Source organism: Scaptodrosophila lebanonensis, unplaced genomic scaffold, assembly GCF_003285725.1.
Source record: "Scaptodrosophila lebanonensis strain 11010-0011.00,11010-0021.00 unplaced genomic scaffold, SlebRS2 tig00000053-arrow-pilon, whole genome shotgun sequence".
NCBI classification, from domain to species: domain Eukaryota; kingdom Metazoa; phylum Arthropoda; class Insecta; order Diptera; family Drosophilidae; genus Scaptodrosophila; species Scaptodrosophila lebanonensis.
Genome location: NW_022060548.1, coordinates 6,784,262 through 6,800,402, shown reverse-complemented (window position 1 = coordinate 6,800,402; position 16,141 = coordinate 6,784,262). Strand labels below are relative to the sequence as shown.

Here is a 16,141-nt window from a genome sequence, read left to right as displayed (position 1 = left end):
GAATCACACGAAACAAAAGTTTATTTTAAAGACAAGCGGAAATGGAGATGAAAGCAAGGCAGCACAATTTCTCCTTTCAGCTCAATCATGTTTAAATATAATTCTTTAAAAAAGTTTACCATTCAGATTATTGGAAATTGAGAACATACTATATTTTCAAAAAACAAAAATCAAGTAAGCCGTTGCTTTGCAACAGCAATTTGTGGAATCAAAGGACCCCATGCAGCTAGCTATTCATATGTTCTTCAAACTGAAAAAAAATAATGAATGGAAATGTACTGTAGGATGACTATTTGGGCGTCTAGGTCCACAAATAAAAATTTCATCAATTTTGACGAATTTTCTTTACGTTTTATTTATGGTGATTGTGAACTTTTTCTCATATAAAAATCAATGAAAACTTTGGTGCTATATTTTAAGATATTTCAATAAAAGCCTTTGTTTAGCATCAGCAATTTATGGAATCCAAAGACCCCATGCAGCTAGCCATTCATATGTTCTTCAAGCCTGAAAAAATCATGTTTTAAATCGAAATGTACTGCAGGATGGCCTTACAGCTGGATGACTATTTGGCATATACGCCCACAAAAAAAAATAAAAATAAAAAAATGAAAATAAATAAATAAATGAATTATTCAATTTTAACGAATCCCTATTTGTTTACCTTTTAATTATTTTGACTGTGAACTTTTTCTCATATAAAAATCAATGAAAACTTTGTTGGACCATGTGCTATATTTTAAGATATTTCAATAAAGGCCATTCATATGTTCTTCAAGCCTTAAAAAATCATGTTTTAAATGGAATGGTTTGGTCCACACAAATAATGTCATCAATTTAGACTTTTCTCATATAAAAATCAATGAAAACTTTGTTGGACCATGTGCTACTTGTATATTTTAAGATATTTTAAATGAAACAGGTAATATTTATTTAGTCTCTTTTGATGTTGATTCCTTCACCTCGTACGGTCCAAAGGCACGCACATGCTCACGAATGCGCACCGCATTGATGGCTATGAAGCCGCCGGCATCCTGAGGTACATAGCCGCCGTGGACGTCCATCGAGACCAACTGCTCGTTGTAAAGGCCACCCGATGCGGCGGCTGCTTTGCGCGCCACAGCACGACAATATCCGGGAGCCAATTCAACGGTAACCTGCCCGCTGACCCGTTCCTGGGCCAACTCAATACAGCGACGCACATAAAGGGCCTCTGGACTGAACCAGAAACCATTGTAGACGTAATCGGCCATACGATCACGTAACAACTGTTTTGTACGTAAGACCTCGCGATCCAAAGAGAATACCTCCAGGTCCTGGTGAGCCGTATAAAGTATGGTACCGCCCGGTGTTTCGTATACACCCCGCGATTTGAGGCCCACATAACGATTCTCCACAATGTCAATGCGTCCGATACCGTACGTACCCCCCAGATCGTTGAGGAACTTCAGTATCTCCAGTGGTGTGCTATACACGCGACTGCTGGCCAAGTCCTCCACATGTGTGGGTAGACCGCGTTCGAAATAAATGGTGAGGCGTACAGTCCGTTGCGGTGCCTGAGTTAATGGATCAACGGTTAACTCATACAGGCTGCTGGGTGCCACATGGGATGGATCTTCAAGGACACCGGACTCGTAGCTAATATGCATTATATTGGCATCAGTGCTCCACGGTGCTGTTGGCTTGGCGCTCACTTCAATTCCAGATTCACGGGCGTACTCAATCAGATCCAAACGACCTTGAAAACGGCTACAAAACTCAACGTCGCGCCATGGAGCAATTATCTGAAACATAAAATTCGTGAAAGATGAGAGTATACACTGAGAAAAATGCAGCGATTCGAAACGAATACGCTTTGATTTGTGACATTTTGTAAATCAGACTTTTATGTTTAAACAATTCTTCTCATTATATATTAATATTTTTAATTATGTTAATATATTATTAAACCCTGTTTTTTAAATATTTTTCGAGCATGGAATTTCTTTAAAAAAAAGAAAGTTCGAACCAAAGTGAATTTTAAATCGAAGCTGAAGCTTAGTATAATTCCCTGGCATAAAACGTACTTTTTAATGGAATTTTTAAATAAAACATTAAATTAAGATAAGTATGCCCGTCTATCCGTCTGCTTCAATCATCGATTTCTTTTGAGCCATTACAGCAAGGCACACTGACCTTGGCAAAAAAAAAGCTTATCTTATCAATAGGCACAGCAAGTTTCTTTTAATAATATTCTACTTATATATTTCATATGCAATTTTGGTTTAAACATTACTTTTAGTTAAACAACTTGTCTTTGCTTATTTAAGATCTATATTGTAAATTTGGTATTTAAAAGTTTTTTTAATGCTTCTATATAATCCGAAATTTCATGTAAATGGATTGGCAATTGTTTCAAATATTATTTATAGCAACTTTTAGATGGGAAATAGTTACCTCGTATCCTGCTATCGCTCCTACGTACATACCTTAAGATTTGGCTGCAGAGCATAGGCGCAAAGTTCAAAGCGCACCTGATCGTTGCCCTTTCCGGTAGCGCCATGTGCCAAATACTTAGCGCCGTGCTCTTGGGCTGCTTTAACCAAAGCTACACTAATGCAGGGACGCGCCAATGAGGTGCCCAGCAGATAGCGTTCTTCGTATATGAGGCCCATCTGTACTGCCGGCCAGATGTAGTGCTCTACAAAGCTCTGCTTAACATCGGCGACTATAACCTGTGGGAGAGCGTAGCAAACATTATCTGCGACTATCGCTAGCTTCACAGTTGCTTACCTTCTGGGCGCCTATCTTCAAAGCCTTCTGACGCGCGGCCTCAAAGTCCTCCTGCTGTCCCACATCGGCCATTACACAGATTACTTCGTACTTTTTCTCCAGCAACCATTTTAGGATGCAACTCGTATCCAGACCACCCGAATAGGCCAATATTACTTTTTCGATCGCCATTACGCTGTTGCTCTCACTGCTGACAAGCTCCAAGAATAACTGAAGGCAGTAGTTTCAACAAAACAGACCCTAGACCTATAGGCTATAGCGGCTGCTAAGTGGGCTTATCAGTCCCAGTGACTCTCTCGGAGACCGGCGCATCTCCATAGATAGGCGCAATCACCTGCCAGCCCCTTGATAAGCACGTTTGCGAGTTTGTAAACAAATTAAAACAGCTTAGTTGCTCAACTAGACAACAACACACAGACATACATACATACATATACAAATGAATTGGTTTATTTATACGACTTTGTATGAAAGTACTTGGCTTTTAAATAATTATAATTCAGTAATATGATTCTTCTATCTTTCCATATGAAAATTAAAGAGTTGTTGAGTACTTTTTGTAAAATACATCAAAATGTAAAAATACACTGTTTATAGTCGTTTATATTTAGCTTTTTCTTTGTTGCATCAATAGCTGATTTAGCCTTTTACTAAATATTTTGAAGCAATGTATGTATATCAATAAACTGAGATAGGGGAAGTACACGAAATATAGCTGTGACTGTTCCATAACATTTCATGCCAGTGTTGATGAAAATTATAATATTTTAATAACAGTGACAACTGTGACTGCAATTTATTGCTGTGTTTGAAAGATACTAAAGTACAGCGAATAGAGTTTTAATTATTTCGGTAAAAAAATAGAGATTTTGAGTAAAACTCAAATGTGCTTACATCACTTACGCACATTTTTCCAGTAAGATTTCCATATCATTTTATTTGAAACAATCAAAATGCATATAAATCAGCTGAATTGCCATTGTCTTAAACACAAGCTTTTTATGAATTTTCTAAGTATTTCTTTCAATAAAATTTTAAAATTCCTGCAATTCTGCTAAACATTGAAAAAACAGATTATTTAATCACTACAATTTTGCAATCACTGCAATTGAGTCGCAGCTTATGGTCCTTTCACAACACTGGTACACAAATTACGTTGCCTTCCCATCATTAAGCCGCGTGTAGCGGCTTACGATGGTGATGCGTAAGTAGTTCTAGATATTTGACAATTCAGTATTCTGCAGAAAATATGGATGTTTTTTTATCGTGTAGCTTTGAAGTGTCACAAGAATGGATAGAACCTTTCCTTCCTACAGCTTTTATAGGTAAATTCAGTAAATATTCGTGTAATGAGCTGGATCTTCAAAAAGTTCCCATTAATGCTCAGGAAACTGAAGCAATACTCGAAGAGTATTTCTGGTTTTACACCAACTTCAGTTATGAAACGTTCGTAATCTGTCCGTATATAAGAAAATGGGTACCCCGAGCTGAGCTCAAAAAAATATATGCCAAAAAGGTAAAATATTAGCCTCGAAATTGATCAACTATTATAAAATGTTTTCACCCAAAGGGTGACTGAGGGCTTCTTCAAAGTATCTGATAATAATACATCTGTTATCATTCAAGATTTTATCCTAGTTATTGGTTTTATTTTATAATTTTAAAAAATTTAACTGTTTAGTATCGATATTATACTTTATATTTCATTCAAATTATTTCGCCGATATTTAGTATTTTCGATATAATATTCAACGCGATATTTTGTCTTATATTAATAGCCATATGCATCCCTACGACATGAATATAATCTTTCAACTTTTCCCGCTAAATGTGAATTGTTTTACCTTAAACTACTGGAATCCCCTGATTTAATATGTATTTTTATGCGCGTTTATGACTGCATAAAGGGCTTTGCTTAGCCCATCAAAACGTCTTATGATTAGTTTGCGAAAGTTTTCTATACGAACAAGAACTAATGATGATGACGCGTAAGTGTAGTGATATAAAATATTGTTTTTGAAATAATTTTATCATTGTAGCGATGAAGTGGCAAGAACTTTTAAACGCTGTGGCTGCAGCCGATTCACTCAAAGAGTCAATGGACAACGTTGTTGTAAAACAAACTCTGGAGCAAACCTTAAACTCGGTAATCCATGACAGGAATATTTGCTTGCATGTGTTCGGCTCGCGAATTCTGGGTACAGCTCAATTGGGCTCCGACTTGGATATCTTCGTAGAAATTGGTTTGTGTTTGGCGGCGTTTTTACCAACCACATAGCACCTACCGGGATTTCTGTATACATTTTTTTTACACAGATCATAGTTTCGGAGAATATTCCTTCTGGCCGGAAAGCAAAGTTTATGAAAGGCAAAGGTTGATTGCAGATGTAATTCGCAAATCATCTGAATGGTTAATTTTGGAAGTCGTCAATGCCAGATGTCCCATAGTAATTGCCAAACACAAAGCGACCGGTATTCCGTGTGACTTAAGCTTCTCTTCTGGACTTATTACTGATCAGAATATACTGGTGAATTACATTTTTAAACTCCAGCCGATGGGTAAGGATTAGGTCTACAGTAAAATTATATTTATTTCTTCTGGGTCTCATCAAAAATAGCGCGCTATATGACAATTTATCTGCGAGATGTGGTAGCTGAATACGGGTTAAAAAGTAAATTTCGTACCCATATACTCATCCTGATGGTCATACTGTTTTTCCAAGTAGAAAAACTACTGCCCGGCATTGATAAGCTTCAAACAAATCTTAGCCCAAGTGTTGGCCGTAAGTATTCAATTTTAATGAAAATTAAATGAAATCCCTAATTTAAGTTATGTATTTATATTTACAGCTTGGATAACCAAATTTAACAAATTTTCACTCGCAAAATTTGGAATGCAGCAAGTAGACCTTAATCAAGAAAAAATGAATGAGCTCCTAAAAAAATTCTATGGGTTTTATGGCTCCTTTGATTTTGAGACACTCGTTGTTTGTCCCTATTTGGGAAAACCTGTACATAAATTACAACTCGCCGATCAAATGCCACAAAGGTGATTACAACTAACCCAAAATAAATTGTTGAACTCTATATATATATTTATGTATGTATTCACCATTTAACAGATATAAAACAACTTCCATGAGCATGTCGTCTCCAGTCATCCAGGATATTGTGGAGCTAAACAATAACAAAGGGTACCCAGTTAATTTAATCAGTCTCGCCTCTTTCAAAAGACTGTGCAGAAAGGAGTCTTAAATGATAATCTATTCGTATTAAGACACGTACAAATGAAATACCTTATTTTTATATTTATAATTTACATTATGAAGTTTAAATAATTCGAATTCAAATACAACTGCAACGTCTGCAAATCGCGATATACGTTAATCAGCTGATTGCGGTGGACGAAATGCCAACCTACGAGAATTGGGAGAGTGGGCAGCCCTATTTCATACTTAAGTAAGAAGAAGAGCCGATGTCAGAAAAAGTTGAGCGAATAAAAGTAAAATAATTTCCTGTAAACATTGTGTGTTTTTGTGAAAATAAATAGGATGAAAATTGTTTTTACAAACCTCCTACATTGGTGTTAACGTAATTTTGCGGGTTAGATTTATTAACTCAACGAGTAGGAACATAAAATGTCCGCGTCGGACAGCGATGATGAGGGCTCCATTGGGAATGGAGGCGGCGACGTGGGTATGGACTTGACCGGCATTCTCTTTGGTAATATTGACTCGGAGGGTAAGCTTATGGACGATGATGGAGGCGCACACGCATTTGACGCCGAATTGCGCGAAAATCTAAGTTCCCTGTCAAAGTAAGTGCTGCCTATATATGCATATATGTATGTACATATGTATGTATATACGTATGAACAAATTTAGCTGCAGCAAAACAATTAAAACATTTGAACATTTCAGATTAGGATTGAATTCTCTGTTGCATGAGGTAATTGATCAGGACGGCGAGGCCACATCCGAGGACGAAGCAGACAAACCCAACAAAGATGCCAGTTTAAGTGCTTTCGATGCCTTAAAGGCTAGTCTAAGCAATGATGGCAATGAAGAAGACGGCGCCATTAAAGCACAAGAGGACGCCATTGACTATTCCGACATCAACGAATTGTCCGAGGACTGTCCACGCTCGCCGCCAGCTCAGCCAACAAATTTGTCTTCGTATGACGACCTGGAAGATGCTATTCCAGCTTCTAAGGTGGAGGCCAAGCCCAGTAAGTCGTGCACTGAGTTCATAATTGTTAAGGGCAATAAAAAATCTGTTTTATGGAAATAGCTAAGGATGACAAGGAACTAATGCCGCCACCAAGTGCGCCGATGCGTAGTGCGGCTTCAGGCAGCGGTGATGAGGCCAGTGCACCAACAAAACCAACACAAAACGATGCAGCCAGTACCGTGGACGCAAAAACCAGTGATGATAAAAGTAAGACGGCACAGCAAATTCTATAAATAATTAATCACAAGGCGCTACATTAGCAGATGCAGACCGCAAACTTGACACGCCACTCGCCGATATATTGCCATCGAAATATCAAAACGTTGATGTATGTGAACTGTTCCCCGACTTTCGGCCAAAGAAGGTGCTGCGCTTTTCACGTTTATTTGGACCAGGCAAACCAACAAGTCTACCCCAAATCTGGAGACATGTGCGGAACCGTCGTCGAAAACGCAATCACTCGCGTGATCACAAAGTAAGGACTATATGTCTATCCATTTCTATGTGTTATAAATTTGTAATCTAATGTGCTGCAGACAACAAATACTGGCGGATCAGACTCCCCAAGCGATACGGAGGAGCCGCGTAAGCGGGGTTTTGGCATCAAATATGGGCCAAAGCCCACGCCAGCGCAATGCATGTCGGACGATGAGGACAAATTGCTTAGCGATTTAAATAGCGAGGACGTCAGGCAGGAAGGACCAGACATGGTGCATAGCGATCAGAAACCAAAGGTAGCAGACTGGCGTTTCGGACCAGCACAAATTTGGTACGACATGTTGGATGTTAGTGAGTCTGGCGAAGGATTTAACTACGGCTTCAAAACGAAATCCGCGCAGTCATCTTCTCAGTCCAAGGCCGCTGCTAATCAGAATAATAGCGAGCAATTGGTCAGCACCGAAAACGTTGCAGAACTAGACATTGCAGACGATGCTTTCTTAATGGTATCCCAATTGCATTGGGAGGACGATGTGGTGTGGGATGGCAACGATATTAAAGCCAAAGTGATGCAAAAGTTAAATTCAAAGACGAATGCGGCCGGTTGGTTGCCGTCGAGCGGCTCCCGTACTGCAGGCGCTTTTAGTCAGCCCGGAAAAACGTTGCCCGTGGGAAATAGTAGCGGTAACAGCAAGACTCAAAATTCCAGCAGCTCTACTAAAAAATCACAACAAAAGTATGTTTACTGTTCATTGTCTTTTTTTTTTTTTTTGCTTCTGAAGACTCGATCCCATGGTTTTAATTTCTGTTTTAGTGCTCAAACCAAGCAAACCGAAGTTCCTGATGATACTTGGTACAGTTTGTTTCCGGTGGAGAACGAAGAGCTAATTTATCACAAGTGGGAGGATGAGGTTATTTGGGACGCACAGCAAATGACGAAGCTGCCCAAACCCAAGGTGCTTACGTTAGATCCGAACGATGAGAACATTATTTTGGGCATACCCGATGATATTGATCCATCGAAGATAAATAAAAACACCGGACCACCACCGAAAATCAAGATACCTCATCCACATGTCAAGAAATCAAAAATTCTGCTTGGCAAGGCGGGCGTCATTAATGTGTTAGCAGAGGATACGCCTCCGCCACCACCCAAGAGTCCAGATCGAGATCCCTTTAACATATCCAATGACACGTAAGTGAATAAGTGTTCACCGTAGGTTTCAAAAAATTACATACTCGCTTTCTTACAGTTACTACACACCCAAAACGGAGCCTACACTGCGCCTAAAAGTGGGCGGTGGTAATCTCATCCAGCACTCGACACCTGTGGTTGAGTTGCGTGCACCTTTTGTGCCCACCCACATGAGTGAAATGAAACTTCGTGGTTTCCATCGTCCGCCCTTAAAGAAATACTCGCACGGACCGCTGGCACAGACGACGCCACATCCCGTTCATCCACTGCTCAAAAATATTGTGAAGAAAGCCAAACAGCGTGAGATCGAACGTATTGCATCTGGCGGTGGCGATGTCTTCTTCATGCGCAATCCCGAGGACCTAAGTGGCAAGGATGGTGATATAATCCTCGCAGAATTCTGTGAAGAATTCCCACCACTCATCAATCAAGTGGGTATGTGCTCGAAAATTAAAAATTACTACAAGCGCAAGGCGGAGAAGGATAGTGGCCCGCAGGATTATTTGTATGGAGAAGTCGCCTTTGCTCACACCAGCCCCTTCCTGGGCATTCTACATCCTGGACAATGCATCCAAGCAATTGAAAATAATATGTACCGTGCACCCATTTATCGGCACAAAATGTCCGAAACGGACTTCTTAGTCATACGCACACGCAACACTTATTGGATACGTGCCGTGAATGCTATTTTCACGGTCGGCCAGGAATGTCCACTGTATGAAGTGCCCGGACCAAATTCAAAGCGTGCCAATAATTTTACGCGCGATTTCCTGCAGGTAAATATATATCTAACTACTTTTATGTTACCCAATTAAACTGTGATTTTTCTGCATTTGTTAGGTCTTCATTTACCGTCTATTTTGGAAAAGTCCCGACAATCCGCGCCGTATTCGCATGGATGATATAAAGCGGGCCTTTCCCTCCCATTCGGAGAGCAGCATTCGCAAGCGTCTGAAACAGTGCGCGGATTTCAAGCGAACAGGCATGGACTCCAACTGGTGGGTTATTAAACCAGAATTCCGCCTGCCTTCCGAGGAGGAAATACGAGCCATGGTTTCTCCGGAACAGTGCTGTGCCTACTTCAGCATGATTGCGGCCGAGCAGCGTCTAAAGGTGGGTTTGATTACTTAAAATACTTTTTTTTTCCGATCGACTATATGTATATACAAAGTTCGGCTATTTGCGAGAACCTGTAACGACCTTTATACTTATCTGGCAGTTTCCCTATGCGCTTTGGTCTTTTCGTTTTGAATGAAACTAATGATCACATTATCCACAGATAATACGAATCAGGGCAGGATTTAAACTGATATGCTTACTTTTTTCTTCTTACATTTTCGTAGGACGCTGGTTATGGAGAAAAATTCCTTTTTGCGCCGCAAGAAGATGATGATGAGGAGGCGCAACTCAAGCTGGACGATGAGGTGAAGGTGGCGCCTTGGAACACCACACGTGCCTATATTCAAGCCATGCGTGGCAAGTGTTTACTGCAGCTGAGCGGTCCCGCTGATCCTACTGGCTGTGGCGAGGGCTTTTCGTATGTGCGCGTGCCCAACAAACCAACGGTGCGTATCAATTGTGTAATTTATTTCGTATTTAAATAATCTTCCACTAATGACGCCTCCGTAGCAAACTAAAGAGGAGCAGGAGTCGCAACCAAAACGCACTGTGACCGGCACCGATGCCGATTTACGTCGCCTGCCGCTACAGCGTGCTAAGGAATTGCTCCGCAAGTTCAAAGTGCCCGAGGAGGAGATCAAGAAACTGTCGCGTTGGGAAGTCATCGATGTGGTGCGCACACTCTCCACCGAGAAGGCCAAGGCTGGCGAGGAAGGCATGGATAAATTTTCGCGTGGCAATCGCTTCTCGATTGCGGAGCATCAGGAGCGCTACAAGGAAGAGTGTCAGCGCATATTCGATTTGCAAAATCGCGTGCTAGCTAGCGCCGAAGTATTGTCCACTGATGAAGATGAATCGTCCGCATCTGAAGAGTCTGATCTCGAGGAATTGGGCAAGAATCTTGAGAACATGCTGGCCAACAAGAAGACTTCCATACAATTATCGCTGGAGCGTGAAGAATTGGAACGTCAGGACCTGCTCAAAAAGATAATGCACGAGCAGGGCGATGGATCGAACAAGAATGCAAAGGCCAAGGACGACGGTACTCAACAGCCAGTGACAAATACGAATCAGGGCCGCATTCTAAAAATCACGCGCACCTTCAAAGGCAATGACGGCAAAGAGTACACACGCGTCGAGACTGTGCGCCGGCAGCCAGTTATCGATGCGTACGTTAACATACGAACCACGCGCAACGAGCAGTTCATCAAGCAATTCGCCACGCTTGACGAGCAACAGAAGGAGGAAATGAAACGCGAGAAGCGTCGCATACAGGAGCAGTTGCGTCGCATTAAGCGTAACCAGGAGCGCGAACGGCTGGCACAATTGGCTCAGAATCAAAAGTTACAGCCTGGTGGCATACCAACCTCTCTAGGTGATCCGAAGAGCTCAGGCGGCTCATCGCACAAGGAGCGCGACACCAGCCACAAGGAGGTCAGTCCATCGCGCAAGAAGTTCAAACTCAAGCCAGATCTAAAGCTGAAGTGCGGTGCTTGCGGCCAAGTGGGCCATATGCGCACCAACAAAGCCTGCCCGCTATATACGGGCATGCAGAGCAGTCTGTCGCAGTCGAATCCCTCGTTGGCCGACGATATGGATGAGCAGAGCGAGAAGGAACTAAATATGGACGATGACGATTTGGTCAATGTGGATGGCACAAAGGTTACGCTAAGTAGTAAGGTGTTGAAACGTCATGGCGACGAAAAACGCCGCAGCGCTTTGATGCTTAAGGTACCCAAAGATTCCATGGGCAAGAAAAAGCGCCGCATGGGCAACGATGTGCACTGCGATTATCTGCAGCGTCATAACAAGACGGCCAATCGCAGACGCACCGATCCCGTTGTGGTCCTTTCTTCCATCCTAGAACTTATTCTGAATGAGCTGCGCTCCATGCCAGAAGTAACACCATTTTTGTTTCCAGTCAGCGCCAAGGTAAGTCAATCAAAACAGAAAGAGACTTATAACTTTAAAAAAAAAAAATAATAATTTCCACAGAATGTGCCGGACTACCACCGCGTCGTTAGCAAACCTATGGACTTACAAACTATGCGCGAGTATATCAGACAGCGTCGCTACACAAGTCGAGAAATGTTTCTGGAGGATCTCAAGCAAATTGTGGATAACTCGCACATCTATAATGGACCGCAGAGTGCATACACCGTTGCCGCTCAGCGCATGTTCTCCAGTTGCTTTGACCTGCTGGCGGAGCGTGAAGACAAATTGATGCGTCTGGAGAAGGCTATCAATCCGCTTCTAGATGACAACGATCAGGTGGCTCTGTCGTTTATCTTTGAGAAATTGCATACACAAGTGAAGCAGGCGCCCGAAAGCTGGCCGTTCCTTAAACCAGTCAACAAGAAACAGATCAAGGATTATTACAATTACATAAAGAAGCCCATGGATTTAGAAACTATTGGCAAGAATATTGAAGGTGAGTGCAATTTCAATTTCTAAATTCAACATGTACATTCGTGTACATAATCTTTATTTTAGATAGCAATATAAATCGAATCAATACACCAATAGCTTCAAATTCTTTTATTAACATATCAACCATTTTATTGCAGCCCATCATTATCATAGCCGCGCTGAATATATGGCGGACATTGAGCTAGTGGCCGCCAACTGCGAGCAGTACAATGGTGGCGAATCGCGTTACACAAAGTTTGCCAAAAGACTGGTGGAATATACGCGGACGCAGCTGGAAGAGGCAAAGCTCAGATTGCAATAAAGCAATAGATAGAATATTAAATATGTTTTTCTTTCTATAGTTTGCTGAACACTGTGCACAACTCGAGGAGAATATTGCCAAGACACAGGAGAGAGCGCGTGCCGATGCGCCCGAATTCGAAGAGGCCTGGGGCAATGATGACTATGATTTCGGACGGGGCAGCCGTGGCAGTTCGCCGTGCGATGATTACATCGATGTAGAGGGCCATGCTTCCACATCTTCGGGTATACATCGCAGTATGGGTGCGGATCCATCGATTCACCATCCTCCGCCATTGATACGAAAGCAAACCCCGGCGGCTGGCGAAGTCAAACGGGGTCGTGGACGACCGCGCAAACAGCGCGATCCAGTGGAGGAAGGTATGTTGATTTATTTCTTACAAATATACACATTCAGCAAACGCTCCATTATATTAAATACATCATATAATTTTTAATCAATCGAACTATTGCTTAAGCTACCCCCTACTTCATATTAAAGTAACTTTTGGTTATGGTTTGAAGAGTTGGATCACTACGCTTCTACTAATAAATTAAAACCGTTTTCGCTTTGGAGCTGAAACGAACAGCCAGTTGGTTTGTCGAAACCAAAAAGTCTAATTTACAGATAATAAAGTTATATGCCAAAACTATCCAAAAATATCTATACTATGTACAATTTAGAATATTTTTTCTATCGTATCGCTGCTAGGCATGCCAAGTTTTAAAGCTTCTGTAGCTCTGTTTTATTATTATTATTATTTTTTTTTTTGAAGCAGTGATCTATCAAACTGCTAACGATTGCATGCATCATATAGCATTCGAAACATATGGAAGGGGTTCTATTATAATCGCACTCACATAACAACATCCGAAAAAAAAACTATAGAACTTCTCATTTTAATGTCGACAAACGTGATGGATCAATAGAAGTTTTTAAAAATTCACTCCATTACCTACCATCGTTATCAAAAAAGCGCTTTTTAATTTCAAAAGCCGTCTTTGCTGTGTGTCAAATGATTTTTTGTTCATGTTTTTTTAATAACTCTGAGAACTACGTGGCCAATTTGTTAGTTTAAATTCTGAAAGTCGTTGCTTTCAATTGTTTTGTTTTTGAACGTTCTCCTCGATAAATGTAATTTAAAAAAAGAAAAACAAAAATAATGTCTAAACTATGAAGATGCAAATCGAAAATGCAACCTTTTTATATTCTAGTCAAAAGCCTGAATCCCGTTAAACGTGGTCGGGGCCGTCCGAGGAAGGACAGCCTTGCCTCTAACATGAGTCAATCGCAAGTTTACTTTCTGGACGAAGGTAAGACTTAAACAAGGAGTAGTTTAATCAATTAGCGGGCCACAGCTAAAAGCGCGCACACTCTCACAAACACCCACCCACCCACACACACACACAGAGACAAACACAGTCGCACACAAAATTTGCACTTTGCACAAATACATACATACATATACAGAAATATACCAACACACACTCACACACACAGACACACAACCGCTTACCTCTTACCCTTACCTGCTTAACTGCTATTTTTAACATTTCATTTCCTTTTTCGTACTTAATCTAGCATTGGTTTGATTTCCTTTATTTCCATTCTAATTTATAAACATCATTGTTTATTCAAAGAGAAGCAAAAATAAACCGGATTTGAAAACATTCATCGTATGTGTTACTAATATGTATTTGTCTTTATTTAAATAATTTGGAAAAGTATTTATTTCTAAACTCTTAAAAAAACCTTATTTTAATTTTTCAGAGAGTGGTGGCGTTTTCGAACATTTATAACACTCTCTGAAAACATTTAGTATTGTTTGTTTTTAGTATTCCCACCTAAAAAGATTTGTTTATATCATAATATGTTTTATTATTTCAGTTCATGGTAATAATGTCAATGCGAACATACAATTTAATGACTATACATTAAAACACCTTTTCTATTTGTCCCGCTAAAATGTTCACAGACCTGCAGTGTTCCACAGACGAGGAGGATGACGACGAAGAGGACGAGTTTCAGGAAGTATCGGAAGATGAGAATAATGCAGCCAGTATTTTGGATCAGGGCGAGCGCATGCAAGCGCCAAATGAAACTATGGACTACATTGATCCGAAGAACATTAAAACCGAGATCGATATTGAGGCGCAACAAATGGCAGGTGTGTAGAGGGCCGGCAATTGGGCCAAAGATTCCCAGAAAGTTGTCCAATTTCATAACGAAATAACATTATCTTTAACATTCTCTGTGTGCTTGAATTCTGTTTCTATCTCCATGCATTCAATTTCTCAATATGCGTGTATGTGTGTGTGCTAACTAAGTAGAGGAACAGACCGGCGAGGATGACAGCCAACAGGCGGCTGAGGCTATGGTGCAGTTGAGTGGCGTTGGCTTTTACGCTCAACAGCAGCAAGGTGTCTAAATTCCCTGAATTACCAAAAATATGATTGCCCTCTAAATTAACCCTTACCCGTCTTATTGAACTATTTAACTCTCAATTGCCTTCTTCAACTAATACGCCTATTTGTTTTACAGACGAGTCCATGGATGTTGATCCCAATTACGATCCGTCCGACTTCCTCAACTTGCACAAGCCCCGGGAGCCGTCCAGCAGCTCGAATGCCTTCGCAGACTTCATGTCGCAGGCCCAGGACGACAATGGCCAGTTCAATCCGAACGAGGCCAGCAGCAGCTCAGCGACCAATATGCCCCAGAATGAGGATGAGTCTGCGTCCACGCAAATGCCGCCTAGCCTGCCTGCCACCAGCAACGACAACGGCGGCATGGGCATCGATGAGGATCTGGATATTTCCGAGAGTGACGAAGAGGATGAAAACGGCGCTGCGGGTGGCGTGCGCATCAAGAAGGAAATTTTCGATGACGGCGATATCGAAAACAGCATGGCAATAGCTTCGTCACAGCAATCTCATTCTTCCCAGTCACAGATGTACCTCATGGACTCCATCAACGAGCAGATGCAAAACAATGAGTACAACATGCCGCAGCAAGATTATCAACCTGCCCCCGAACAGGATCAGTTGCCAGAACAGGCCCAACAATTGCAAATGGCCCAACAAGCGGAGCAGCCGCCGGATGACAACGATTACGATGATTGGATGAAATTTTAGAGAGCATTGCTTTAACTTAGTCATAAGATTTTACTTCCAGCCCTCTTCGATAAGAGAAAAGTTCAATTTTGTTAAATTTTATATTTAATTTGACAAAAACAAAATAAAATAAAGATATTTAAGATAAGGCGACTCTAAAGAGCATGATTTCATTTAACCATAAGATTGTAAGGTACATCTTTTCCTCTTTGAAAAGAAATTAATTTAAGTTTTAAAGTTTAATTTGTATTTCATTTGACAAAACAGTTGTCCTATTCGGAAAGGAAAACAATATTGGTTTAATATAATATACAATATAAATAATAAATGTACATCTTTTCTAAAAACCCGGTTTGAAAATAGAGATAAATATATAAATTGTTAAAAAAAAAACTAAGGAGCATTGATTTAATTTAATCATTAGCTTTACCTGCCTTTCTAAGATTAATCTCAAAGCGCTCCTCTCGCTTAAGAAAAAATGTACAGTTTGACATGAGATTTAATTTAATTTGAATAAAAAGAATAAAACAAAAAATATGCTTAACAAATATTATTTTAATCTGC

General features: G+C 40.7%; 2 protein-coding genes across 6 annotated transcripts; one reads left to right on the top strand and one right to left on the bottom strand.

The window, feature by feature from the left end:
- Window positions 1-870: 870 nt before the first annotated feature.
- LOC115623990 (argininosuccinate synthase) lies at window positions 871-2,966 on the bottom strand. Its single transcript, XM_030518561.1, has 3 exons — window positions 2,773-2,966; window positions 2,469-2,714; window positions 871-1,784 (listed from the first exon to the last, which is right to left on the bottom strand). Exons 1-3 carry the CDS (start codon window positions 2,941-2,943, stop codon window positions 930-932), a joined length of 1,272 nt encoding a protein of 423 aa, XP_030374421.1. The 5' UTR covers window positions 2,944-2,966; the 3' UTR covers window positions 871-929.
- Window positions 2,967-6,274: 3,308 nt separating this feature from the next.
- On the top strand, window positions 6,275-15,722 carry LOC115623439 (transcription initiation factor TFIID subunit 1). 5 transcript variants are annotated; one of them, XM_030517787.1, is made up of 17 exons: window positions 6,275-6,589; window positions 6,693-7,000; window positions 7,063-7,209; window positions 7,263-7,477; window positions 7,539-8,176; window positions 8,255-8,635; window positions 8,694-9,411; window positions 9,476-9,748; window positions 9,979-10,200; window positions 10,265-11,686; window positions 11,750-12,185; window positions 12,322-12,464; window positions 12,526-12,844; window positions 13,679-13,777; window positions 14,440-14,631; window positions 14,795-14,884; window positions 15,006-15,722. In XM_030517787.1, the coding sequence occupies exons 1-17, from the start codon at window positions 6,411-6,413 to the stop codon at window positions 15,596-15,598; spliced, it is 6,375 nt and encodes a 2,124-aa protein (XP_030373647.1). In that variant the 5' UTR covers window positions 6,275-6,410; the 3' UTR covers window positions 15,599-15,722. The 5 variants fall into 5 exon arrangements, with proteins under 5 accessions (XP_030373647.1, XP_030373649.1, XP_030373648.1 ...); XM_030517789.1 differs by lacking the exon at window positions 13,679-13,777 and having other exon boundaries at window positions 14,792-14,884; XM_030517788.1 differs by lacking the exon at window positions 14,795-14,884.
- Window positions 15,723-16,141: the final 419 nt, after the last annotated feature.

What these genes read in the sequence shown, in the direction of transcription:
- LOC115623990 (XM_030518561.1), bottom strand. Translation starts at nt 2,943, where the DNA reads ATGGCGATCGAAAAAGTAATATTGGCCTATTCGGGTGGTCTGGATACG. An exon ending in TGAAGATAGGCGCCCAGAAG is followed by an intron (nt 2,715 to 2,772) that starts GTAAGCAACTGT and finishes GCTCTCCCACAG; the next exon opens with GTTATAGTCGCCGATGTTAA. An exon ending in CTCTGCAGCCAAATCTTAAG is followed by an intron (nt 1,785 to 2,468) that starts GTATGTACGTAG and finishes TTTATGTTTCAG; the next exon opens with ATAATTGCTCCATGGCGCGA.
- LOC115623439 (XM_030517787.1), top strand. Translation starts at nt 6,411, where the DNA reads ATGTCCGCGTCGGACAGCGATGATGAGGGCTCCATTGGGAATGGAGGC. An exon ending in CGGCCGAGCAGCGTCTAAAG is followed by an intron (nt 9,749 to 9,978) that starts GTGGGTTTGATT and finishes ACATTTTCGTAG; the next exon opens with GACGCTGGTTATGGAGAAAA. An exon ending in TTACGCTCAACAGCAGCAAG is followed by an intron (nt 14,885 to 15,005) that starts GTGTCTAAATTC and finishes TTTGTTTTACAG; the next exon opens with ACGAGTCCATGGATGTTGAT.